Raw genomic sequence first — 26665 nt, forward strand, 5'->3', positions numbered from 1 at the left:
ACCATAATTAGACCATTGTTTTCTCACACTACGAAAGACTAACTGGCTCCCAGTCACAACACAATCTACTCTCCTGTTATCCTACCTTACCTTTCAAATCATAAATGGTAGCTTTTGCTCATCCCTAAAAAATAAACTCCAAATTCTCCCCTTACTTAGTCTGAAATCAGGACACAGCACCCTAACATTAACTTATCCACAATTTGGACAAGCTACAGGTAAGAAAAGTCTCACTAACATTGTTCCAGTTAATCAGAATCTTGTCCCATCAGTACTTAGACAGATTACAAATTAGAAGCAGTTCTGGGAAAAAAATTAACAGAATACCTAAGAATCAGTTACAAATGTACATGCTAGATACACAAATGCTAGCATCTTCTATTCCCTTACTACTTACAATGTCACCTGTCTTTCTGTCTGGCTAGCTACCTATCTATCAACTTAAAGATTTGTCCATTCTTCTATCTACTGTTATCTAAGTGAATAGGAGTTACGTATTTATGTTTTAATTTTTTGACTTAGTACTGCAGTTTTATTATGCTATAGTGCTTTTATACATTTCCTTTATTTTTCTATACCTAAGCAGGAGTAAAAAGGCTTTTGGTGATTCATAGGTTCATAGGTTCATTTCAATTACAATTTCATATGCACACATGTAGGCATAGACACACACACACACACACACACACACACACACACACACACACACACACACACACACACACACACACACACACACACACACACACACACACACACACACACACACACACACACGCACACACGTGTGCACACATTTAGGATAACTGGTACAACTGGTAGTTGTGGAGTCATGGATTAATAGATGCTCTCATGGACACCACTTTAAATTTGTTTGTTATAATATCATTATATTGTACAATTCATATAGTTAGCAGATCATTTCTGTTTCGCTACTGCTATTGTTTGTGAATGTGGCCAGGTAGATATAATCCTTTTAAAGCCTGCCGACTTGGGATATTAATAAATATATTTGTTGTATCAGTTGTAACACAAATCTTGAAGGAGTCAAACAACTGTCTTATGTCATCTTCAGAACATACTTAGTGGGGTTTCTGACCCAAACTATACATTGCACGGCAATATAAGTAAAATGTGCTGTGCGGGACAGACATAGAGAGAGAGAGAAAGAAGGAGAGAAGGATAATGAGAGAAAGGGAAGAGCGAAGGAGACTGAATGGTTACCATGGCCACTGCAAAACTGCACCCACAATTTTTCTACATCTTTTCCAGTTCAAAAAACTACTTTTTCTTTTAAAAATTTCATTGAAGGATTTGTAAAAACTGCAAATATTCTTGTGATGGACATGGTTTATAGTCTTATAACCCACATCCATGCAACCAATTAATGTGACAGTTTGGGTTTTAAATCCATACCATGACCACCAAAGAGTATGTCAAAGCCAAATATTTAAGAGTATATGATAAATGTATACTGCTACCTCAGGTAATAGCCATTACTAACCACATCCTGATGAATTTTATGCTGACCAGCTGCAGAGTAGAATTATAAAATATGCTAAAGCTAGCTACGAAAACAAAATTGCCACTGATTCTAGGGACAACCACAAAGCATTCTATAGTTATGTAAAGAATCTCAATGGCAACACCCAGATCTGCTCTGAGTTACAACACAACGGCACAAAAATTACAGAACCAAATGATATTTGCAACATCTTGGCAGCAAGGTTCAGTGCTAACTTTACCCCCCTCTCACCCCCTAAAGGGCCTATATCTATACAGGTAGAATGCAGAGTCCCAGTAATCACAGCTACACAGGTAAAAGCTGCACTCTCTAAAGCCAAAAACACAGCATCCATGGGACCAGACAATATCCCAGGCTGCATTTTACACGAACTTCAGAACAAACTGGCTCCCCACCTAAGGACCATGTTCAATCATAGCCTCACATCAGGCTTTGTGCCCACTGAATGGCGCACAGCAACAGTTATCCCACTCCACAAAAGGGGAGCCACCACTGATCCCAGGAACTATCGCTCCATTAGCCTGATGAGCCTGGTCAGTAAGGCCATGGAATGTATCATCATGGAACTCCTAAACAAAGATATTAGTAGCCTTCAAACTCTGGATCCCATCCAGTTCAGGTTTGTAAAAGGCAGATCATGCCTCCTGAACCCGACCGACTTCTTTGAGGTAGTCACCAAAGCCGTAGATGAGGTTAAGGTGGTTCATACAGTGTATCTTGACCTCGCAAAGGCTTTTGACACTATCCCCCATTCTGGAATTATAGCTAAACTCACTAAACAAGGTGTAAATCCCTATGTCACAAGATGGGTTGACAACTGGCTTACTGACAGAACCCACACTGTAAAAGTTGCAGACTCCAAATCTGACTTCAAACCAGTGACAAGTGGAGTACCACAGGGTTCTGTCATTGAAGGATTTGTAAAAACTGCAAATATTCTTGTGATGGACATGGTTTATAGTCTTATAACCCACATCCATGCAACCAATTAATGTGACAGTTTGGGTTTTAAATCCATACCATGACCACCAAAGAGTATGTCAAAGCCAAATATTTAAGAGTATATGATAAATGTATACTGCTACCTCAGGTAATAGCCACTACTAACCACATCCTGATGAATTTTATGCTGACCAGCTGCAGAGTAGAATTATAAAATATGCTAAAGCTAGCTACGAAAACAAAATTGCCACTGATTCTAGGGACAACCACAAAGCATTCTATAGTTATGTAAAGAATCTCAATGGCAACACCCAGATCTGCTCTGAGTTACAACACAACGGCACAAAAATTACAGAACCAAATGATATTTGCAACATCCTGGCAGCAAGGTTCAGTGCTAACTTTACCCCCCTCTCACCCCCTAAAGGGCCTATATCTATACAGGTAGAATGCAGAGTCCCAGTAATCACAGCTACACAGGTAAAAGCTGCACTCTCTAAAGCCAAAAACACAGCATCCATGGGACCAGACAATATCCCAGGCTGCATTTTACACGAACTTCAGAACGAACTGGCTCCCCACCTAAGGACCATGTTCGATCATAGCCTCACATCAGGCTTTGTGCCCACTGAATGGCACACAGCAACAGTTATCCCACTCCACAAAAGGGGAGCCACCACTGATCCCAGGAACTATCGCTCCATTAGCCTGATGAGCCTGGTCAGTAAGGCCATGGAATGTATCATCATGGAACTCCTAAACAAAGATATTAGTAGCCTTCAAACTCTGGATCCCATCCAGTTCAGGTTTGTAAAAGGCAGATCATGCCTCCTGAACCCGATCGACTTCTTTGAGGTAGTCACCAAAGCCGTAGATGAGGTTAAGGTGGTTCATACAGTGTATCTTGACCTCGCAAAGGCTTTTGACACTATCCCCCATTCTGGAATTATAGCTAAACTCACTAAACAAGGTGTAAATCCCTATGTCACAAGATGGGTTGACAACTGGCTTACTGACAGAACCCACACTGTAAAAGTTGCAGACTCCAAATCTGACTTCAAACCAGTGACAAGTGGAGTACCACAGGGTTCTGTCCTGGGATGTCTCCTGTTTGGTATCTACTTCTCTGAAGTACAGGCTAACACAGAAGACCTTTGGCTAATGAAGTTTGCAGATGACTGCAAACTAGGCTCCATAGTCGAGTCCCTAAACGATGTGGATATCCTACAGAAGGGCCTCACTGAGACAGGTGCCTGGTGTCAGAGCCATGGCCTCAAGTTCAATGCCAAAAAGTGCATTGTCATCCCTGTTGGTAAAAACTCTGTACCCATGAAATGCCACATAGGCAGAAGTCAACTTAACACAGAATGTGTGATAAGAGACCTTGGGTCCCAGGTGGACAGTAGTCTCTCCTTTGATAATCACATCACCACAGTAGTCAGGAAATCCTTCTAAGTGGCACATCTCATCACTAAAGGGTTCTCATCCAGGAAAAAAAGGTCATTGTTCCCCTCTACTCAACACTCAGATCCATTATAGAGTACAATGCCCCTTTTGGAATGTACCTCACAAAACATCTGCAGCAGCTGGAAAGGCCATAGAAGTACCTCACAAAGAGGATTACTGGCCTCAAACAGATGCCCTACACTGACCATCTCAAAAAACTCCAGCTTTACTCCGTAGCATATCGCCTACTCTGAGGTGATCTCTGCCTAACATATAAAGCTATCTCAAACCCAGAGCTGTTGGATATGCTACTATGGTCCTAAAGAAATCCCAATCCCTCAGAGCTACATGCTCTAGGGACCTAAACCTTGTCACCACAATGAACAGGACAATAAACAGAACATGCTGGAGGGATAGATTCCTGTCCCAGAGACTTCCCATACTCTGAACAAGCTACCCATCTATGTCAAGCAAAGTTCCTCATTAGCACTCTTTAAGAAAAATCTTGATGAGTGGATGGGAAATAAGAGATACACCCTGGGATCACTTCTGTGGCTCTGTTCGACAGGGGCACAGGAAAATAAATTTCTTGGGTGGCATAAGCCAGGGAACCTTGTTGGCTAGGCTTACTTAGGCCCTTGGGTCAATAGCTTAGTATCTACCTATGAACCCATGAACCTATGGTTCCACAAGATGCCACCCCCCTTGCTCCAAGCATAGTATCCATAGTGTCTTCTAGTGCTGTCTTATCAACTGTAACTAAAAACTAATCAAGATTATGGCTGAAATTCAAAAAATGCTACAGCTGATGCTAATCCTTAACACAGGTGGAAAACCACTGGCGTTAGCCCTTTCTGATTCAAAAAGAGACCCACTGCAGTGATTCTATATGGTTGTACAGTCATGCTAAATGCTAATGTTGTATTCTGGGAATGTGGCCTGTGCTAATTAATGAAGCACGGTCTGGACCTTTGCACCTGAGTGAGCGAGTCAGAGAATCACTAACATGGCCCAAATGCCACATTCACCCTATACTTTTAATGGGAAAAATTGTGTTACAAGTCAGTAACAGGGAGTTCAGCAAAGCAGTAGTAATGGGATGTATGTGTGTGTTTATGCAGCATAGTTTGTGTGTGTGTGTGTGTGTGTGTGTGTGTGTGTGTGTGTGTGTGTGTGTGTGTGTGTATGTTTGTGTGTGGGGGGAGATGTTTGTGCCAAAGTGATGAATGGGTTGGCACTGGTGAACACTGTTCCATCAAACTTGACAACATTAGTGTTCTCACTAGCAGACCATGCATCATGTAAGCAAAGACACTTCACACACACACACACACACACACACACACACACACACACACACACACACACACACACACACACACATGCGCGCGCATTTTGAGACATACACATAGGCGCAAACACACACACACACACACACACATACACACACACACACACACACACACACACACACACACACACACACACACACACACACACACACACACACACATAAACTCTGATATATAGCCAATACCATGGCTTTACTAGACTTCCCTGTACCATGAGCGCTCCCATGGGAATTAATAGGTGACCACCATCAAAAGACAGTATTCCTTTTCTCCTAGAATTAAATTTTATTTGGCCAAGTGTTTCTTTGACTTGCTTTCTTGGGCAAGCAAAATGATTTTTATGAACATTTCGGGGGCAGAACAAATGGCTAGTTATCACTGGCCAGTCTTCTAGACTGCTGCATTAGCATGTGGCTTCTCATGTGGGACTGATTGCTTTGCTAAGGACTCAAGGATGGGATAACCATAGTGGGGAGACATAAGAATCAGAAAGGCTTACTGTAATGTGAAAACCTTCAGAGATAAAGCATTTGCATTATGGTAAACATTTCTGAACCCCAGAGTTGGTTTTAACTTATGAGTTATGGTGCATTTTCAGTGAAAGCAGTCAGATAATCAATGTAATTTACATTTGTTCTACATTCTATACGTTATAAATTTTATATCCTGCAAAATTTTAGGAAATCATGTTTTTATGAAAATGTGTAATTGCATTTATCGTAGCTTAATATGTATTTTGGTATGTTTCATTGAAAAACAAAAAAAAGAACACGTAATCTTTGTGGTATCCCTGAAGTCTCAAACAACCCACTAAACAAGTATAGTGGGTCCAAAAACAAAACAGTGTAAGAAACGTCTCTGTGTGTAAGATTTTCAGTATATTTATATATATATATATATATATATATATATATATATATATATATATATATATATATAATTAATCACTGTATATTAATCAGATCAGATAATGGTAGAAGAGGTAGCAAACTTAAACTCGTCCTAAGTAAAAAAAAAAATAAAAAAATATATAATTTGAAATGTTGCACAGAATTACTAAGTATTCGAAAGTAATCCAAGCAGGTAGGCAGTCTGTTTCCAGCCAAAAATCCTTTATTAAGTCCTTTATTTAATAAAGGATTTTCGATTGGAAACAGACTGCCTAAACAATTTGGTTTCATTGAAACCTGTGTTAAAGCTTAGGGCAGCTAAACTTTGATTGTGGTGTTTATGTTTTAATGCTTTTATGGGACTACCCAGTAGATGGTGCTGTTTGCCAATTTTCAACACTGTTTTAACATTGTTTTATTCACAGTCTTATATGACACTAAAGTATTGTTTATATATGTTTTTTATACATTTTTACACATGCCTTTTACATATTTTATCCACTTGTACTCAATATTTATAGTTGTATATGCTATTCAGTCATTGTGTGCATTCATGCTTGTTAGTTCTATGAACTTCTGAAAGACTTTTTATTCACAGCAGTTCACTTTCATGTATTCAGCATTGGTACACTGTTTTTAAGCGTGAATTGATAGTTAATTGATCAATTGGAGAGTGTTGGATTTGTATAAAAGGGGTTGTAGAAGCTGGTATGCTCATCTGAAGAAGTTACAGTGACGAAAACTCGGTGATTTAGTTAAAGCGTTCTGGATGTGTTTTATTTAAACTTTACAGCATTTGTTTACTAAAGAGGATGATTTTAATCTGGTGAACCTTCCAAGTGCCTTATTTTTTGTTATCAGTATGTTTTTGGCACTTTTTCCACATTTTTCATTTACTTGTTTTATCTTTCTTGTCAGCTCCCAACTGAAGTTGATAATCATCCTTATTTCTGAGTTTTATCACTGCTTATTTACATCCCATCTTCTCCTCGTTGGAATGAAGACCATTTTGTATACTAGCCACTATCCTTCCTTAGGTCACTATTTTTCTTTCACAAATGAAAAGCTCTGAAACTCTGCTCACTTTCTGTCAACCTTTGAGCTCTTTACAGACCATAGATCTTTTCACTCCCATCATTGAGTGCCCACCCTGAACACCTGCTTCACCAGACCAGTTAAGTTTGCTATATTTCCTGTACTTCCTCCATCAATACTCTTGAGGTGCCCCACAGGCATTTCTTTATTTTTGTTATTATCTCCTTCCATTTCATATAACTGCTAGCTATTGCTTAGTCCCATCCATTTCTGCAACTTCAAAAACTTTTCCATCTCCTGTTCTGTTATATTTTCTTCCCTATTTATCCATGTAGCATACATTTCTATGATCTGGCTCCCCATCCATCCAGCCACTGGCATATTCTGTCTGTTTCTTTTCTTAATCTACTACTTTTCTTTTTCCCCGATAGGTCTATCACACCATTTTGGACTTCATCATTAGACTTGACCTGTACTTTTAGCACATAAATATTCCCTCAGTATGTTGATCCTGTTCAGCATCCTATCCAGCAACCTTTGAACTTCCCCCATCAATTTCTCCAAATTCTTTCTCTTTATGTCCTTCATAGTTAGGTATACCCTAATATGTGCATGCTTATTTCTTTCTTCCTTTCAAACAGGGTAGACCAAGGTTTCCATTATTACCCTTCCCTATCTTAATAATCAAGGATTTCTTGTAATGGAGTTTCAGCCCTGATTCTTCCAAAGAATTTCAAAAGCTCTTAAAGGAGAACTGCACCCACAGACTCAAAAACATGTTTATTTCATCATGGTTTTGCGTTTCCTACATTTTAACACAATCTGGGACTATTTACAGGTTTTTAAATATTTTTATATGTAATTTCTGAGTCTAACCACATGGGGTCTGGCATTTTGAAGTAATTCTGATTTATTTACTCTGCCTCTAGGTATCCCACAATGCAGTGCTTGTCTGTAAAAAATACATCACACAGGCCTCTTTCTTCCTAAAGCTCCTGTCACTGCATTGATTTTACATGCATACACTGCTGTCTTTCAGTCTGTTTTAAGTTACATTTCATGCTGTTCAATGACTTCTTAAAACACAAACAGTGCAGATTCCACAGAACAGACTTTCAAAGTGCTTTTAACTGCTGCTTCTTTTTAGAATGGCTAAATTGCAGTCTTTTGTGAAGCCTGAATTGTACTGGTTTGACTCATCTCTCATTGCCCTTCACACCTAACTTTCCTAACTGTCAAAGTGCTAAGGGTAATTTGAACTGTTACCTGCTGTGATTGACCGCACACAGCAGGAGACTTGACTCATGTACTGTTTCCTTGTTCTAGCCTTTACTTTCTGTATGGGTAGGGGAAGGACCAGGGAGCTGTGACATCACAGCATGGGTGGGTTTTTATGATGGTCGTGGTGATGTCAGTTTGGGGAGGGAATTGGCCAGTAAACTACCTGTATTCATTGGCCTTGATGACATCAATGACTTGGAGACTGCAGCAAGCTTTTCCAGGGTGGGATAAAAAAATTTTGAAAGTGAAACCACCACAGTACAGTAAGGTACTGTTCTAGTTGAGAGAAACAGTCGATTCAAAATATTTTAAATGCTGTGTTGTTTATTGATAGCAGGGACTATAAATAGGGAGAAAAGGGACAGAGAAGTTGAGCATTTAATAAGAGAATCCTATTGTTGTCCTTTAAATAGCTGTGACAACATTCTCTGTATGTCTTTCTTTCAAGTCTTCACACTGCATACTAATTTTTCCACACATACCAATAAAAGACTCTATGATAAGGACAATCCTTTCCAAATTAATTTTGTATGACATGCCAGCATTCACCGTGGTCCTGATATTTGGATCCTTATACAAGGCTTTCACACAAATTAAGTGCACTTTCTCCATAGATTTGATTTAGTTTTCTGAAATGGAAGTCCCAGTTAACTTTACAAAAAGTAACTTAAATATCGAAGTACAACATTCATGCTTTCTGCCCCCATCTTGTTCAGCCTAATCCACTAAATTCAACAACAGTGTCTTGCAGTCGGATGATGATTTTCATTTTACATATCCTACCTGAGCTTTTCCAATAGGTTATTTCTCAAATATAGCTGTTAGAACTCTGACAAAGAACTTGACATCCATATTGCACAGGGAGTTAGGTCTAAAGTTTGCCAGGATTTCTGTGTCTCCTTCCCATTTGGGAGAAACACTATTAATACATCACTTACTAAATGAGTCTGAGTGCCTCTTCTTACATTATTATTAAACATACTCGATAAGCAACTACCTATTTTGAGACGTATCTGTTTATATAAATCTGCAAAAATCCTATCTGGTCCCCTTACCTTTCTGTCCCCCATATGTCTGATTGTAGATATTTATTTCTCTACTGTCCCTACAGCCCTATGCAGACCTTCTTTTCTACCCGTCAGCACTACTTCTCCATCCCACCCTACAACAATGTCACATCCTAAGACCAATCCATTAAAAGGGTTGTCACAGCATCTTCAAAATGCCCCTGTATGCCCTTTCCAATGACTACAGGAATGAGAATACAGGGACCAGTCCTTAAATCAGGCCTGGAAGTGTTGCTCATGGGCAAGTGAATGGTGGCTGGGGGACCCATGTTACCTATTCAGGCTTGGGTCGAAAATGAGAATGGAACTATTGACTGGGTTCAGCACCTGCAAGGCAAAGTCTGAGAACATTGGCTGCAGTGCCAGTCAGGTGAGAGACAAGGCTGGAACAGATTAGGATGGACTAGTCCTAGGCAATGAACATTGACTCTTGGGATAGGGAACATCACCTCACTTCTGAGGAAGGAACAACAGCTTGTGTGAGCAGTTGAAAGGGTTCCTATCAGAAGACTGAAGATGCATTTTGTCGAATGCATCTTGGTCGATCTTCAAACGTCGAAAACGCAAAATGATGAAGTGGCATATAAGCGAATTCTTTCCCTGAGAAAGAAGTCGCTTGGCCGCTTCCGTCACTTTGCCGTTTTCGACACTGTAGTGCGATCTCTGAGTTGGTATATTTAAGTAGGGGGTGTGTGGGGTGCACAGCCCCCCCCCATGTTGGGGGTGTGGAGGGGTGCAGCCCCCACTTTATGCAATGTTTGAATGTGTTTTTTTTTTGAACAGCGATTTTTTTCCCTGGGAAAAAAAAATCACTGTTCTGGTAGTTCGATGTGTTGTGAATTTGAACTTTTGAGTTCAATATAACAACATTCGATCATTTGATTGTTTGTTGTTATAGTATAGACCCGTTGAAATGTATTAGATAAGAGCATTAGCTGTCTCATCTTGCACTTGGCACCAGTCCCTGCAATATCTCCCCATCCACTTACTCTTTCAGTGAGGACTTCAGCTTACTGCAGACAGCAGATTGATGCATCAGCTTCTACAGCGGCGAATCCATGCCCCCCACCCAGTTCTGCAAGTGAAGAGCAAAATGAAAAATGGGACTTCAACTGACTGTAGAAAGCTAACTGGTGCAATAGCTTCTACAGTTTCCAATCCAAACTGCACAGATCTTCAAATAAGGAACAACAAAAAAAAAAGAACAATGGAAAAAGGACTTTAGAAACTATAGACAGCTGATTTTTACTTTTGTATCAGCCAGCTTCCAACAGATTTTACATGCCCCCTCAGGTCTTCAGTTGAAAAGAAAAAAAAGGAACACTGAACTGCCTTTCTGTACAGGCATTTTGGTACAGTGAAAAACCACAGGAACTCTCTGATTGTACCTTCTAACATTTTGTGCCTCTGGAAGTTACCCCCTTCATCCCATCCTTGCTAAGATAATGTCAGACAGATGTAGATGGTCTTATCTCTATGTACACATCATCCATTCTGGAACCAGACTTTGAATGGAACAATTTCTTTTCTCTCTGTGTTTTTCACTCTCTGTATTTCTTCCTCTTAGTTTGCCACATATGAAGGTGATGGGCAGTTTGGGGGTACTTACAAGACTCCGTCTGGGTTCTGTTCAACTGAAAATTGTAACAGTATATGAGATTGTTGTCTTTGTGTGAGTGTGACTCACAGAAAGGAAAAACATGTTTACAGTTTACATATGACCTAACAGCTAGTCAGTCTTCTGGAGAATGTAGTAGATGTGATATTTCATAGGCTACCTCTAATGAGCTCACATTTGGAATGATGGAGTTAAGTGGATGGAGAATGAATATAAAGTGGAAGGAATGGCTTGTTTGATCTTACACAGAGTAGTGAATTATTCCTGGACTTCTGTGCTTTATGGATTGTTTATAATTAACACCATGTTTGAAAATAAGGCTGTTCATAAGTGTATTTGGTCACCTGGACAAAGGTTGATTCACTTTGTAGTCATACCATCAGACATGAGGCTGCATGCTTTGGACATTCAGATCAAGGGAGGTACCAAGCTGACAACTGATTATTACTTGATAATTGTTTGGGTCAGAAAGTGTGGCAGAGGCTTGTCTAAGCTGGATTACCCAGTCATGTAATCTGCAAAGGTCTTCACCCATATTTTTGTGAAGGTTAGGGACATGGAGTCTGAAAGAAATCTGTTCAAGGCCTTCACAGCTGAAGTGAAAGCATGAAGTGTTGCTAAAAGGTGGTCAGTGCTTGTTATGCCAAGGACCACAGGATCTGCGGGTGGATGCTAGCAGTGGGGGAAGCCTTCAAGCTGAGTAAAGGGGCCTTCCATAGAATGCTAGCATGGTGGGGGGGTCTCTGTATCTGACCAAAAAGTACCATTAGACCAAGAGAGTACCAGCTGCAAAAGTTATCAAGTTATCAAAGTGAAAGGCTGTAGCCTCTGTTTTAGAGGAGTTTGGTCAGGCCAGGACATGATGGTTGATTCCTGGATAATTGCAAGGAGGCTCTATTTATTTAATTATTATTTATTTATTTACATTTGTTGGCTGGGAGTGTCCGACTGGACATAGGTCCATTTTCAGCAGAGGCCAGGGGAGAAAAGCTCCACAGTTAAAATAAACAGACAGTAGTTACATTGGATTACATAGTGATTAACAATTTAACATAGCAATTACTTACAACATATTTACAGATGAAGAACATAGTACATCAGGAGACAACTAGAATCTTTATCTGTGAAGTACATAACAGACATTAACAAATGTTACAATAAGAAGTTCCTGCTGTATAATAAGTACTAAGCTTATGAGCATCTGCGCTTGCTATAATCAAGGTAGTTAGTGGAGTGGAAAGAAAGGTAGTGGTTGGATGGGGTGGGTGATATTAAGAGTGGGAGTTGCAAGGGCATAGCCAGCATGTTTTTAGGTGCGCTTTTAGTAAAGTTTTGAAGTGGGTGCATGATGGTATGGAGGTAATTGTGGGTGGGAGGGTGTTCCATAATTTGGCTATGGTGCAAGAGAATAGTGCTTCACCAGCAGAGTTATTGGCTTTAGTGATCTGCAAGTGATTTTTGTTGCTGGATCTTAGTGGTCTGGTGGTGCGATAGGGTTGGAGTAGATTCTGGAGGGATGGGACATTTAGTGGATGGTTTACTAGTTTGTAGGTGAGTGAGAGTTGATACCATTGAAGGAGGTGAGGGAGTTCAAGCCAGCCCAGTTCAGCAAGTGAGAGACAGTGGTGACTATGGAAGGATGCCCCTGTGGCGAATTTGGTGATTTTCTAGCAAGCCATTCAGTGAGTTACAAAACATGGGACATTGCCCAGGCTGCAGGCTGCACTCAGCAAGGATGGGAAACTGTTGACCTTGACTGGAATGGTTATTGTTGGGAGGTGGTCAGAACTCAATCCCAGTTAGGATACCCTTCTTTGAGAAAGAAGTGCAAGAAGCAATTAGTGGCATTGCAACAATTTAAAAGTTCTTTGGTAACAATGTTTTGAGGGTAGAAGTGATTTGTTCAAAAATGCTGAAGATGTTGGATAATGTTGGCATGATATGGTTAGTGTGCTTTTCAGTGCTGCATGGCAGACAAGGAAAATAGATCTGGATTGGCAAACTGGCATGTTGGTTTATGTTTTCAAAAAGGGAGCAGAAGGGTATGTTCCAGTTACTGAGGGATCATAACCCTCAGGATCCATAGGAAAGCTTACATCATGGCAGTGGAAGTGAGACTTTGCCCAATAACTGAGTCTCTGGTTCAGGAAGAATGAGGCAGATTCTATAATGGAAAAGGAACAGTGGTTTAATTCTTTATCCTTGCAAGGATATTATAAGAGATCATGGAGTTTGACAGGACTCTACATTTGTTTTGTGAACATGAAGAACGCATAGCCTTGGATATCCTGTTGTGAGACTGTGCTGCAACAGTTAGTGGACCTAGTTTCATTGCTGTGTGCCACTCTATCCCTAGAGATGCAGAACAAGAGTTATGTTCTTATATCTGCACTCTAATTTATAGTCAGTTATATACATGGCTGGCATAGGACTCAGCCAAGGATATGTGTTATCCATCATCCTGTTCATGCTTTTCATGGACACACACACAAGGAACAGTGAGAGTTTGGAGGTATCCAGTTTGGGGATGTGAAGGTTACATCTAAGTTGTTTGCAGACAGTTTTGTTCTATTGGTCTGTAGTAGCAGTAATGTCCAGTCTGCAATGAAATACCTCAAAGCTGAATGTAAGCAGCTGACATAAATAACAGCATCTCCAACTGGTTCTCTGCTAAAAAGGAGTGGGAAGCCCTCTGTAGTTGTGAACTTGTCACACAGAAGCATCTTACCATGGCAGAACTGTTTTAAGTGACACTTCTTGGCTGGTGTGACTTAGATGTGGGAGATGGGGTGACACCGATCACCCATGTGTCAGTTGGGGATCCAAGACAGTATAGTACAGGATGTGTGCACTCCACTGCATTTGTAGAGAAGGACTGACCAAGGCTTACCTGCATACCTGTCTTTCCAGGCACCTGTGGTCTGCAAATGCAACACATTATGCATGTCACTTATGGTCTGTTTGCAGTTTAGAGTCTAGTGTTATTCTTGCCTGAAGGATATGAAGAGTTATATGTGGGAAGACAATGCTGTTATGCATTATACTGCTTTCTTAATTTCCACTGTTAGAAGGTCAAGCACAGAAACACAGGGCTAATGTGAACAGGGTGTTTATGGCTGGCAACGATAGCAACATGCAGTGGCACAGTCTGATGATGCAGTGGCACAGTCTGATGATGCAGTGGCATTGTCTGTAATAGTACAGGGGAGGGGATCACCAACAACCAAACATAACAGAGGCCCTTGTAGAGATAGACACTGAGAACACAGCCTTATCACAGCATGACATACAGCTTCTAACTGAGAGTCCCAATCAGCCTCCTCTCATTTTCCAAGCACATACAACATCTGAAATATTCACTGCATTTGAGGTGCACATATCCACTGTATGATGCCTTTAAATTGGTAATGTGGATATTTGTCAAAAAGACATGTAACAGAGCTTTAAAAGAGATGCCATGTGTGTTCAGTATGCTCTACAGGATTGTTTCAGCAAGAAAGAGCAGAAAAGGAGAGAAAAGATGAGTTAGATGTCTTGCAATCAGACTACACGCATATAACATGCATATAACATGCCAACATTAAGTCTTAGCTGATACCTTTGAAAAGCAGCAGTAATGAACATACAGTTTTATCATAATCATAAAATATACTACTGACTCTTAACCTTATAGTTGCTAGTAACCTGCTCATGCACACCACTACTCAGACAAGCTCATCTTGGTCCTGCAGAGTGGTCCTAGCTACAGAGAACTCAGAAAAGTGACTACTTTCTTGATTTAAGTATCTCTGCTGTTTTTTACTTGAAATACCTTCTCTAGCTTACCCTAAACAAGCTTATACTGTTTTTTTAGCTGTTTGCTGCATTATTTAATATCTGTACTTAAAGTTACATTTTAGTCAAAATTGATCAAAAGTTTGTTTGTTTAATTTAACTGTTGAGGCTGCCCACTAAAGTGTGTTAGCCTGTGTAACTGATTTATTACTGTTTCTGCATTTTCTGTGTGTTTTCTATCTAAAAACAAAACAAAAACAAAAAAAATAATTATTGTTTTCCCGCCTCTCCTCGACTAGTTTAGACCAGTTTACAGGCTTTGCTGTATTCTGGGCTGTGATGTAGTTCCTGTGTTGTCCATTACCTTACTTGGATAGAAGGAAGTTTCTTTGCTCACCAGTGGGAGTGGGGAGCCTTGAGCAGCCTACCTGTCCCTGTAGGAAGTGACCTTAGCACAAGAGCGGTAGTAATTGGTTGTTTTGGACCATTTCTAGCTCTTTTGAAGTTCCCTGTTTAAAATCCGCCTCTGGGCATTTTTTTCTGGCTATACTACTCAGACAAGCTCCTTGTGGTCCTGCGGAGTGGTCCTAGCTACAGAGAACTCAGAAAAGCGACTACTTTCTTGATTTAAGTATCTCTGCTGTTTTTTTACTTGAAATACCTTCTCTAGCTTACCCTAAACAAGCTTATACTGTTTTTTTTAGCTGTTTGCTGCATTATTTAATATCTGCACTTAAAGTTACATTTTAGTCGAAATTGATCGAAAGTTTGTTTGTTTGTTTAATTTAACTGTTGAGGCTGCCCACTAAAGTGTGATAGCCTGTGTAACTGATTTATTACTGTTTCTGCATTTTCTGTGTGTTTTCTATCTAAAAACAAACAAAAAAAATAATCCTTGTTTTCCCGCCTCTCCTCGACTAGTTTAGACCAGTTTACAGGCTTTGCTGTATTCTGGGCTGTGGTGTAGTTCCTGTGTTGTCCATTACCTTACTTGGATAGAAGGAAGTTTCTTTGCTCACCAGTGGGAGTGGGGAGCTTTGAGCAGCCTACCTGTAAAAAGTGACCTCAGAACAAGAGCTGTAGTAATTGGTTGTTTTGGACCATTTCTAGCTCTTTTGAAGTTCCCTGTTTAAAATCCACCTCTGGGCATTTTTTTCTGGCTATACTACTCAGACAAGCTCCTTGTGGTCCTGCAGAGTGGTCCTAGCTACAGAGAACTCAGAAAAGCGACTACTTTCTTGATTTAAGTATCTCTGCTGTTTTTTTACTTGAAATACCTTCTCTAGCTTACATTAAACAAGCTTATACTGTTTTTTTAGCTGTTTGCTGCATTATTTAATATCTGCACTTAAAGTTACATTTTAGTCGAAATTGATCGAAGGTTTGTTTGTTTGTTTGTTTAATTTAACTGTTGAGGCTGCCCACTAAAGTGTGCTAGCCTGTGTAACTGATTTATTACTGTTTCTGCATTTTCTGTGTGTTTTCTATCTAAAAACAAACAAAAAAAAATAATCCTTGTTTTCCCGCCTCTCCTCGACTAGTTTAGACCAGTTTACAGGCTTTGCTGTATTCTGGGCTGTGGTGTAGTTCCTATGTTGTCCATTACCTTACTTGTATAGAAGGAAGTTTCTTTGCTCACCAGTGGGAGTGGGGAGCCTTGAGCAGCCTACCTGTCCCTGTAGGAAGTGACCTCAGCACAGGACCTGTAGTAATTGGTTGTTTTGGACCATTTCTAGCTCTTTTGAAGTTCCCTGTTTAAAATCCGCGTTTGCGCAGCTTTGCATGATTGTGCACATAGCGCAGCGCCGGTTAAACAAGGTTAAACTTCTTCTGGCTCCGCCAAGTCTGCTCTTCAAATTTTCCCTTAAGGAAGCTCTACTCTTAGTATAATCAGACTACTCGCTATATTATAAGCCTAGCACTTTTTCTCAAAACTTCTCTACTCAGTAAGCACTCTCATACTAAAGTAAGCACTACATCCACCTACCACCCCTGTGAATATCCACTTCCCTTAAAGGCACAGCACTCCCTTATACTGTTCTAGCATGTCGAGTGGTAGATTACTAGCGTCTTCTCCAGTTCAGCTGGTTAATCTGGGTATCTTGAGACAATGCTACAATTGTCTCATGTACACAGACAACCCTCTCCTCCTCCCAACAAACACAAATACATGTGAGAGATGCAACTATATAGCTAAACTGGAGGCTGAACTCTCTCAACTCAGGGCTGGCATGACCAGACAGGAGGAGATGGTAACCACACACACAACAAACCCAGTCCCACATAGACCTACCACAACTGCAAACCAAACACATAAAAACACAAAGACATACCCGGAGGCTCTAATAAAAAACTTACCAAAACAACAGAGGCTCCCAAAGCAGACATCCAAAAATCCACCACCTCAAAACAAAACACATGCAACACATACTTCAATAAATCAGTGTGTCAATCAATCACAGCCCTTAAGGCCAAACACCATGCCTGATACACTAGTAATAGGTGACTCTATAGTCAGACACACTGATGTCCCGCTTACTAGGCTGAACAAAGAGAGGGTGACTGTGAGCTGCCTATCGGGAGTTAGGATCCACCACATAACACACGCACTCAGATCACTCCAAAGCAAGTACAAATATGACTCCGTCATTGTTCATGCTGGTGTGAATGACCTGAGATGTACCTCCCTGGACTACATGAAAAGAGACATAGAGGAGCTCTCTGATTATGTAGTCCAGGCTGGTATGACCCTGACCCTGAGCAGCATCTTACCCTCACCAAGAATGATGCCACAATACAAAGACAAGATGATCAGCTTTAATAATTGGCTCAAGTACTGGTGTCATTCTAAGGGGATCCAATGTCTGTCTGCTTGGGATGACATGTTGGGCAAGCCACGCTGCTTCGCAAGGGATGGCTTGCACTTGTCACCACTGGGCTACCGGATATTGGCTAAGGTTCTTGCCACCCCCATAGTGCCTTTTTTAGGCAAGGCTCAAAAGACAAACCCACCTCCTTAGAAAACAAAAATGGAAAAAAACTAAGGGTAATGCTGCTCAATGCCAGAAGTCTAAATCTCAAGATGCAGGCACTCAATGCACTCCTCAGTATGGAGAACATCGATGTCTGTGCAGTAACTGAAACCTGGTTCAAGGCTCCTGAGAGCACCCCAGCGCTATCAGGCTATACCTCGTATCATGCTTTTCGGCCCCAAAACCCAGGCCAACCACAAAGGGAGGGGGAGTGTCCATATTCATCAAGGACACCCACACCTCCAGGTTAGTAGCAACACACGAAGCACCGGAGACCATACAGGTGCAACTAACCATAGGCAAAACTGCTATACAACTGGTAGCATGTTACAGACCACCCTCCCAATCTCAGGAACCCCCCTCAGCCTTCCTGAAGACATTGGAGGACATGAATGTATCACAACATACCATCATACTGGGAGACTTCAACTACCCTAACATAGATTGGGTACATTATTCTAGCCCTAACACCCTAGCCCAAAGGTTCCTGGAATTCATAAATTCAAATGCACTGGAACAACTAGTCACCTCTCCCACTAGGGGGGATAATATACTAGACCTGATCATCACAAACATGGGGACAAAATGCTCCACACTGGAGGTATACCCCTCACTAGTGATATCTGACCACAAACTAATCACCCTGGATATACATATCCCACCTCCACCCCCAGCACAAAAGACCACAGTGAAAAACTTCTCAAAAGCAGACTTCACTCTTCTTAAGACTGAGGTGGTATCCTTTAAGCCCACTGGGCCAGTGGATACCACATCCCACAATGCTGAATCCTTCACAAATGCTTTCTATGGACATCTCCAAGAATGCATGGATCATGCAATCCCAAATAAATCCAAGACCCTCTCCACCAAAGGCAAGCGTCCTGTCTGGTGGACCTCAGCCATTAACAAATTGTATAACAAAAGAAGGAAGCTACTGCACGACAGAGCAAAATCCCATAAAGGGAAGACATCTCTGATGAACACTAGCAGAAAACTACGTTCTCTCATAAAAACATCCAAGGCCAACTTTGAGAGAAAAATCGCTAAGGACACTAAAGATAACCACAAAGCCTTCTTCAGCTATGTTAGAAACCTGGGCAGAAACCCTCAGATATGCTCAGAGTTAGATCACAACAACAAAAAATACACTGAACCCACAGATATTGCCAACATTCCGGATGACAGGTTCAGTGCAAATTTCTCCCCTCCCTCACCCCCAAAAGAAGAAATACTTATCCCAGCTGAATGTAATTTCCCTGTCATCTCAGATGTCCAGGTGAGAGCCACCCTCAGCAAAGCTAAAAACACAGCATCAATGGGACCTGACGGTATCCCGGGTTGCGTGCTACGTGAACTCCAAGAGGAGCTAAACCCGCACATAAAAATGCTATTTAACCTTAGCCTTACTACAGGATATGTACCTGAACAATGGCGTACAGCAACAGTGGTCCCACTCCACAAAGTGGGTACCTCTACAGACCCTGGGAACTACCGCCCCATAAGCTTAACCAGCCTGGTCTGCAAAGCTATGGAAAGAATCATTATGGAACTCATAAACAGAGACATTGGGGACCTACAGACACTTGATCCCACCCAGTTAGGCTTTGTAAAGGGCAGATCTTGCCTTTTGAACCTGGTTGACTTTTTCAAAACAGTCACTAGAGCCATTGATGAAGGCAAAGCAGTCCATACAGCCTACCTGGATTTGGCTAAGGCCTTCGACACAATACCCCACTCAGGCATCATAGATAAGCTCAACAGCTTAAATGTAAACCCTTATGTCACTAGATGGGTTGCAAACTGGCTAAAGGACAGAACCCATAAAGTTAAAATTGCTGGAACAATGTCAGACTCAATGCCAGTCACAAGTGGTGTCCCACAGGGATCTGTCCTGGGACCCCTCTTGTTCAGCATTTATTTCTCAGATGTTAAAGCAAACATGGGAGGGTTGTGGCTGACAAAGTTCGCAGATGACTGCAAACTAGGCGCCATAGTCGATACACCAGCGGACACATACATCCTACAAAAAGGCCTCACAGAAATGGACAACTGGTGCCGGAGTCATGGCCTTAAACTAAATGCCAAAAAATGTATAGTCATCCCCACAAATTATCACATAGACAGCAACCCACTGAGTACAGAAAAAGTAATCAGAGACCTAGGGACCCAAGTCGACAGCGACCTCTCATTTGACACTCACGTTGCCAAAGTGGTTATAAAGACATTCTACTTTGCACACCTTATCAAGAAGGGATTCACATCCAGATCCAAGGGTGTCATTGTACCCCTATACTCCTCCCTCATCAGACCCATGATTGAGTACAATGCCCCATTTGGTATGTACCTCACCCGGCATTTGCAACAGCTGGAGAGACCACAAAAGTACCTCACCAAGAGGATCAAGGGTCTCCAACATATGTCTTATTCTGCCAGACTAAAGAAACTCCAGCTCTATTCAGTAGCATACCGCCTGCTCAGAGGTGATCTGTGCCTGACGTACAAGGCCATGTCCAATCAGGAACTGATGAACATGCTCCACCTCAAAAAATCCAAATCCATCAGAACCACGAGAGCTAAAGACTTAAACCTCGGCACAAGTATGAATAGGACATGCTGGAGGGATAGATTCATAACCCAGACACTTCCCATGCTCTGGAACAGAATCCCAGTTCATGTTAGGCAGAGCCCCTCACTAACTCTCTTCAAGAGAAATCTTGATGAGTGGATGGGAGATCGTAAGTTTACCCCAGGGGTCACCTCAGTGTCACTACTAGACAGGGGCACAGTAAACTAATTCTATTATATAAGGGGACCTTCACTGTGTCACTACTAGACAGAGACACAGTTTTCTAAATCTATTCTGTACATTTTTGTACCATTTCATGGGGTGGCGAAAGCCACATCACTATGGCTAGGCTTACAAATGCCCCAGGGCAGATAGCCTAGTACTAAACTATGAAACTATGAAACTATAAAGATATTTGCACATTCTATTAGTATTTTGTTCACTTTGCAGAGCTGTTTTTTTCTTTATACAGCAATATAACCCACTACCATTATCTTGTACATATATTTTTGTAATTATAGCATATATCATGCACAGATTCCATGCTAAGACAGACAAGTAAATCACAAATGATAATATTTAATTTTCCTTCTCTGTATTTAGCTAACTTTCAATTACATCTCTATTTATTGCAATTTATTTTCCCATTAGATATCAGACTTGATGAATTGAACAATTTGAACTAATGCTACGTCTTTTTTTTTCTCCTGTAAGAGCAGTGGTTCAAAATAACATTAAGACAGGACCTTCATTTTTACAACAGGCCATGACCCTAGTCTTTCAAGATTTCAGTCTCTCTCACTCTTATCTTTCTTTGTCCTTCTCTCCCTCTTACACTGACACACACACACACACACACACACACACACACACACACACACACACACACACACACACACACACACACACACATGTAACACAAACAGAATCTGTCTTTGCGGTATAAAAGTCATAGCTCTGAACATCCTACCTGCAGACTGCGATTTCTTTTCTTGTTTCTTTAGCTAGTGGGCATTAAATGATGCACTGTCTTCTCTCTTTTTATATACAAATTGGCTTTAAGACACTGTATTTAACAGCTTAACTCCTGATGAAGGGCCATAGTTAGTCTGAATGTTTAAGTAATTGTAAAAGCTGTGCTGGCCCAATGAAAGTATTACTTATCTTTACATTGTTCTCAGCCTATCACATCCAAAATGTGGAACAGTACCTCCCATATTGTGGGACAAATGAGAAATCTTTCAAATCATACTAATGAGTTAAACTACAAAGCTCACAGCATAGTTAAACTCCATCATACTTACAAAAGTTCTATTGATTCTGTTGATAAATTAATATGATTTAATATTATTTGTCATAGATAATTTGTTAAAACAGCTTAGAAATTAATGTGTATTAAATTCTTTCAATGTGGAACAAGGTGGAGCATGAAGCATAACTGAAGGATATGCACCTCTGTATTTCAGTGTTTTCTGACTTAATGGGAATGCTAAAATTTAATGACTAAGACGTAAAACATCTTCATTGCAAATGGGTCTGAATTGTTGTAATAAGGAAGCCAAATCAAAACTTTATTTACCATAGCAACATTTTATTTTAAGGAAAAATCTTGAAAGTTTTCATGGCTATGTAGAGCTTGTTATAAATTACTCAGATGGGATTTAAAATTGAAGTATCTTCTGATTTAGAAGCATGTCAGTAAATCAGTACAGCATGGCACCTTCCTGCCACCTTCTGTTTTATTCCTTCTAGAATTTATTGTTCTATGTTTTATGAGTAGGAGTGGAGGACTAAAATATGAAGCAGAATTTGAGAATGTGAACACGTGGATTACTGTATGAGATTGCATTTACTATATGAAAATGTTGAAATAAAACATACTAAAATGAGGGTGGAATGTAATAATTACTGTATAGCTATGAAGAAAATAATACAGATCACACCTTCTCCTGTTTAACATAACTTCTCTTTTTTCAGGGAGCATTAACTGCATGAAGTGCCCTGTCACTCAGTGGGCCACCCAGAAGCATGAGAAGTGTGTGCCAAAAGCAACGGAATATCTTTCTTATGAAGAACCATTAGGCGCAGCACTAACAGCCACTTCAGTCTCACTGTCACAAGTCACGCTTGCTGTACTGTGCATCTTCATCCGATATCAGCATACTCCAATTGTTAAAGCCAATAATCGAAGTATAAGCTATCTCCTTCTTTTGTCCCTCTTTCTTTGCTTCCTGTGTCCTCTCATGTTCATTGGATACCCAAGGAAAGTTAACTGTATTCTTCGTCAGGTGGCATTTGGTCTTATCTTTTCTGTCTGTATTTCTTGCATTTTGGCAAAAACAATCACCGTTGTCATCATCTTCAAAGTCACAAATCCCAACAGCAGGCTAAAGAAGATAATTGGACCAAGGACTCCTTATTTCATAATAATACTGTGCTCTCTTCTCCAAATGATAATCTGTACTTCCTGGATAGTCATTTCACCACCATTCCCAGAAATTAACTTGACCTTTGCACCGGGAATTATTTTAATTGAATGCAATGAAAGTTCATTTGCATTTTATTTCATGCTTGGATACTTAGGACTGTTAGCTTTTGTATGTTTTGCAACAGCATTTTTTGCTAGAAAACTCCCAGATGCCTTTAACGAGGCAAAGTTTATAACTTTCAGCATGTTGGTATTTGGAACTGTCTGGCTGTCTTTCATCCCTGCCTATCTCAGCACCAAGGGGAAGTTTACAGTTGCTGTGGAGATATTTGCCATTCTGTCTTCTAGCTCAGGGCTGCTGGGCTGCATATTCATCCCAAAGTGTTACTTCATCCTTTTACGGCCTGATTTAAACATTAGGCAAGCTGTAAAAGGAAAGATAAGCTTCACAGCTTCATGAATAAGGACCTTATGTTATGGGATTATGCAATCATTTAGACATCCAGTCATTCTGAAATCCTCCCTCAGTAAAAGCAATTGTCATATATATATACCACATGCATTAAATAACTTAATATGTCTTAGGATTTTTAATTAAAATGTCTTGGTTGGTTAACAATAATGATCTTTATTCTGCTCTAAACACTTGTTATCTTGTTATTATTAACGTCTTCATTGCTTGTGTTTTCTATATTTAATGTGGTTTTGTTTTCCGTTTGTATTTCATTGAGTTATATTTGCTATTGTAGCATATCCTCCTTAGCTCAATTTAGGAAGTCAAAGATGCAAAACAGAAACAAAGTTTATCTTTATTCAAACAAAGTCAAAAGTGGACGTGGCAGTGTTTTGCTTAATACTTGCTTAGCTGGTGTTAGGACAATCCATGATTGCTGATCAACAAGCATAGAAGTGATTTGCTTGGTTGTCTTCCCTTTTTCATAAAATGTAAATAAACAGTTTAAGCTGAGGAAAGGAGACACTTTCTATCAAGACAGTCCATTTCCTAAAACTAGCACTTAAGTGTCTTCCTTTCTTTCTGCAACCAGCTCATTTTGTTTTTTTTTTTTGCATCAGTATGTCATGTCAAACTCAACTATTCCACTGTCAGATCATTTCTGAGTTATACATCTGTTTCAAAGAATCATTATTGCCTTGGATTAGTTCAGAACATTGATCCCTGTAGCTGTTATTTGCTCCCTGTCACTTTTCTTTATTTCTTTTCCTAAATTCCAACCTTTCAATTGCCCACTTACCATTCTGGTGCTTTATTCCACTGTGGTGGTGGTGCTGTGGTAGCGTTGTTGCCTCACAGTAAGACATTGTCCTGTTCGATTCTCAGCTAGAGCATCTTCTGTGTGGAGACATGCGTGACTGGGCATTCCTTCATTGAAGGTTGTGCGTCAGGGCTGGCAACTCGGCACTTAAAAATCTACTGCCAATCATTAGCAGACTGGAGTTCCACTGTGGCGACCCCTAACCGGGAAAAAGCCGAAAGAAACAACAACTCTTACTCATTGCTCTTTTTGAGTGAACCCCTCTAAGCATAACTCAGCTTTTTTATTTCTGTCCTTTCTGGTTGCTGACCTCTGTACTTCTTTTCTGAGCACAATCAGTCTTGGTGTGCATACTCTAGTGAACAGGGTTCTCTGTTTTAGGGTCTTGCAGAGCTAGGGGGATTAAATAGCATATCCCTCTCCATACACAGACAGACAGACAGACATGCACACACAATTTTACATATAAATATATATATATATATATATATATGTGTGTGTGTGTGTGTAAATATATACATACACACACACAGACAGACATATATCTATATATATATTTATATATATATATATATATATATATATATATATATATATATATATATATATATATGTAAATATATACATACACACACACACACACACACACACACATATATATATATATATATATATATATATATATATCATATACACACACACACACACACACACACACACACACACACACACACACACACACACACACACACACACACACACACACACACACACACACACACACACACACACAAAAATTAGCCATACTTACATGTACACAAATGGATCTACTTCATATAGTTGATTTACCATTTTGTCAACTTGCAGATCATCAAGACCACTTTGCTGAAAACTTAAAATAACAAACTCCCTGAACATCGTATTTTACATTCGGGAAACTAACCACTTGGCCACAAATGTGAACTTTGCCCTTTCCTCCACTGTAGTGTGATCTCAGAATTGGTGTATTTAGTGAGGGGGTGTGTGAGGGGTGCAGCCCCCCCCACATGGAGGAGTATGGGGGTGAAGCCCTCCACTTCAGTGGGTTTAATTTCCTTCTGTTGCTATTTTAATTGTTGGTGGACAAGTGATTATTTTCCTGGAAGTAAAATATGATGTTCTAGGAGTTCATTATTTAAATTTTTGGCAATGTGGTCTTGATGATGTGCAAGTTGATGAAATGGTAAGTCGACTATATGAAGTACAGTAGAGTCGATTATCCAAACTAATTGGAACGTAGGGTAGTTTGGATAATCAAATGTATATTGAACCAGATAAAAAACTTCTAAAATTTTGTTTTTTCTGTATGTAGAGAATACACTTTTAAACCATTCAGTGATTCCAATGGGCAATAAAGAATATTTTTCACACATGTGCGGGTTACAAGCTCAAAAAACATGTATAGGCGAATACATATAATGTTTACGTATTCAGACTTTATGATTTTTCCTACCTGAAAACTTTGGAAGGTTACATTCGGATAACTGGCTTTTCAGATAATTGACTCTCTACTGTAGATCCATACACACACACACACACACACACACACACACACACACACACACACACACACACACACACACACACACACACACACACACACACACACACAGACATATATGGCTCCCTTCCAGAAAATCAACTCAATGGAAAGTCGAACTTCATATGATCAAGACCATATGATCGACTTCCAAAATGTCAACGTTTTTGAATGGAGATCGCGGTATATATATATATATATATATATATATATATATATATATATATATATATATATATATATATATATATATATATATATATATATATACACACACACATATATATATATATATATATATATATATATAGATATATATATACATACACACACATATAAATATATATATATATATATATATATATATATATATATATATATATATATATGTATGCATGTACAGTGGATATAGAAAGTGCACACACCCCTGTTAAAATGCCAGGTTTTTGTGATATACAAAAATGAGACCACAATAAATCATTTCAAAACTTTCCCCACCCACCTTTAGTGTGACCTCAAACATGTAACAGTATTACTTCAGTAACATATTTACAAAGCAAATAGCATTTCAGCATGCTCAGAATCTGCCAACAAACAGTTTGAAAGCTGACATTTATCCAATATTCAGGCCTTCTGTATCCCTCATCTTTACTGTTTTGGTAGAACTTTCGATATCTTGTCTTTAGAAAGATACCTCCAATATTCCTTGTCTCATTCCATCATCTGGAGCTTTATGAAGCTTTCCAGTCAATCCAGACATCTTGTTTTTGGAATTGCACATACATAAAGATGTCTCTTCTCAGTCAAACATGATCTCTCTCTTCCCCTGTATCTTCCGTTTATTCTGTAGTATCAA

The 26665-nt window shown here is 39.9% G+C and overlaps 1 protein-coding gene across 1 annotated transcript in view; it reads left to right on the forward strand.

The window, feature by feature from the left end:
• The window catches only part of LOC122810652 (extracellular calcium-sensing receptor-like), a 275375-nt gene extending 251959 nt beyond the window's left edge, over nucleotides 1-23416 (forward strand). Inside the window, exon 7 of the mRNA XM_044082224.1 lies at nucleotides 22506-23416. Coding sequence (XP_043938159.1) covers nucleotides 22506-23416 — 911 coding nt within the window. The remainder of the gene's footprint in view (nucleotides 1-22505) is intronic.
• Nucleotides 23417-26665: the final 3249 nt, after the last annotated feature.

The sequence above is a fragment of the Protopterus annectens genome, chromosome 9.part0 (genome assembly GCF_019279795.1).
Source record: "Protopterus annectens isolate FY-2018-M chromosome 9.part0, PAN1.0, whole genome shotgun sequence".
Taxonomy (NCBI): domain Eukaryota; kingdom Metazoa; phylum Chordata; order Ceratodontiformes; family Protopteridae; genus Protopterus; species Protopterus annectens.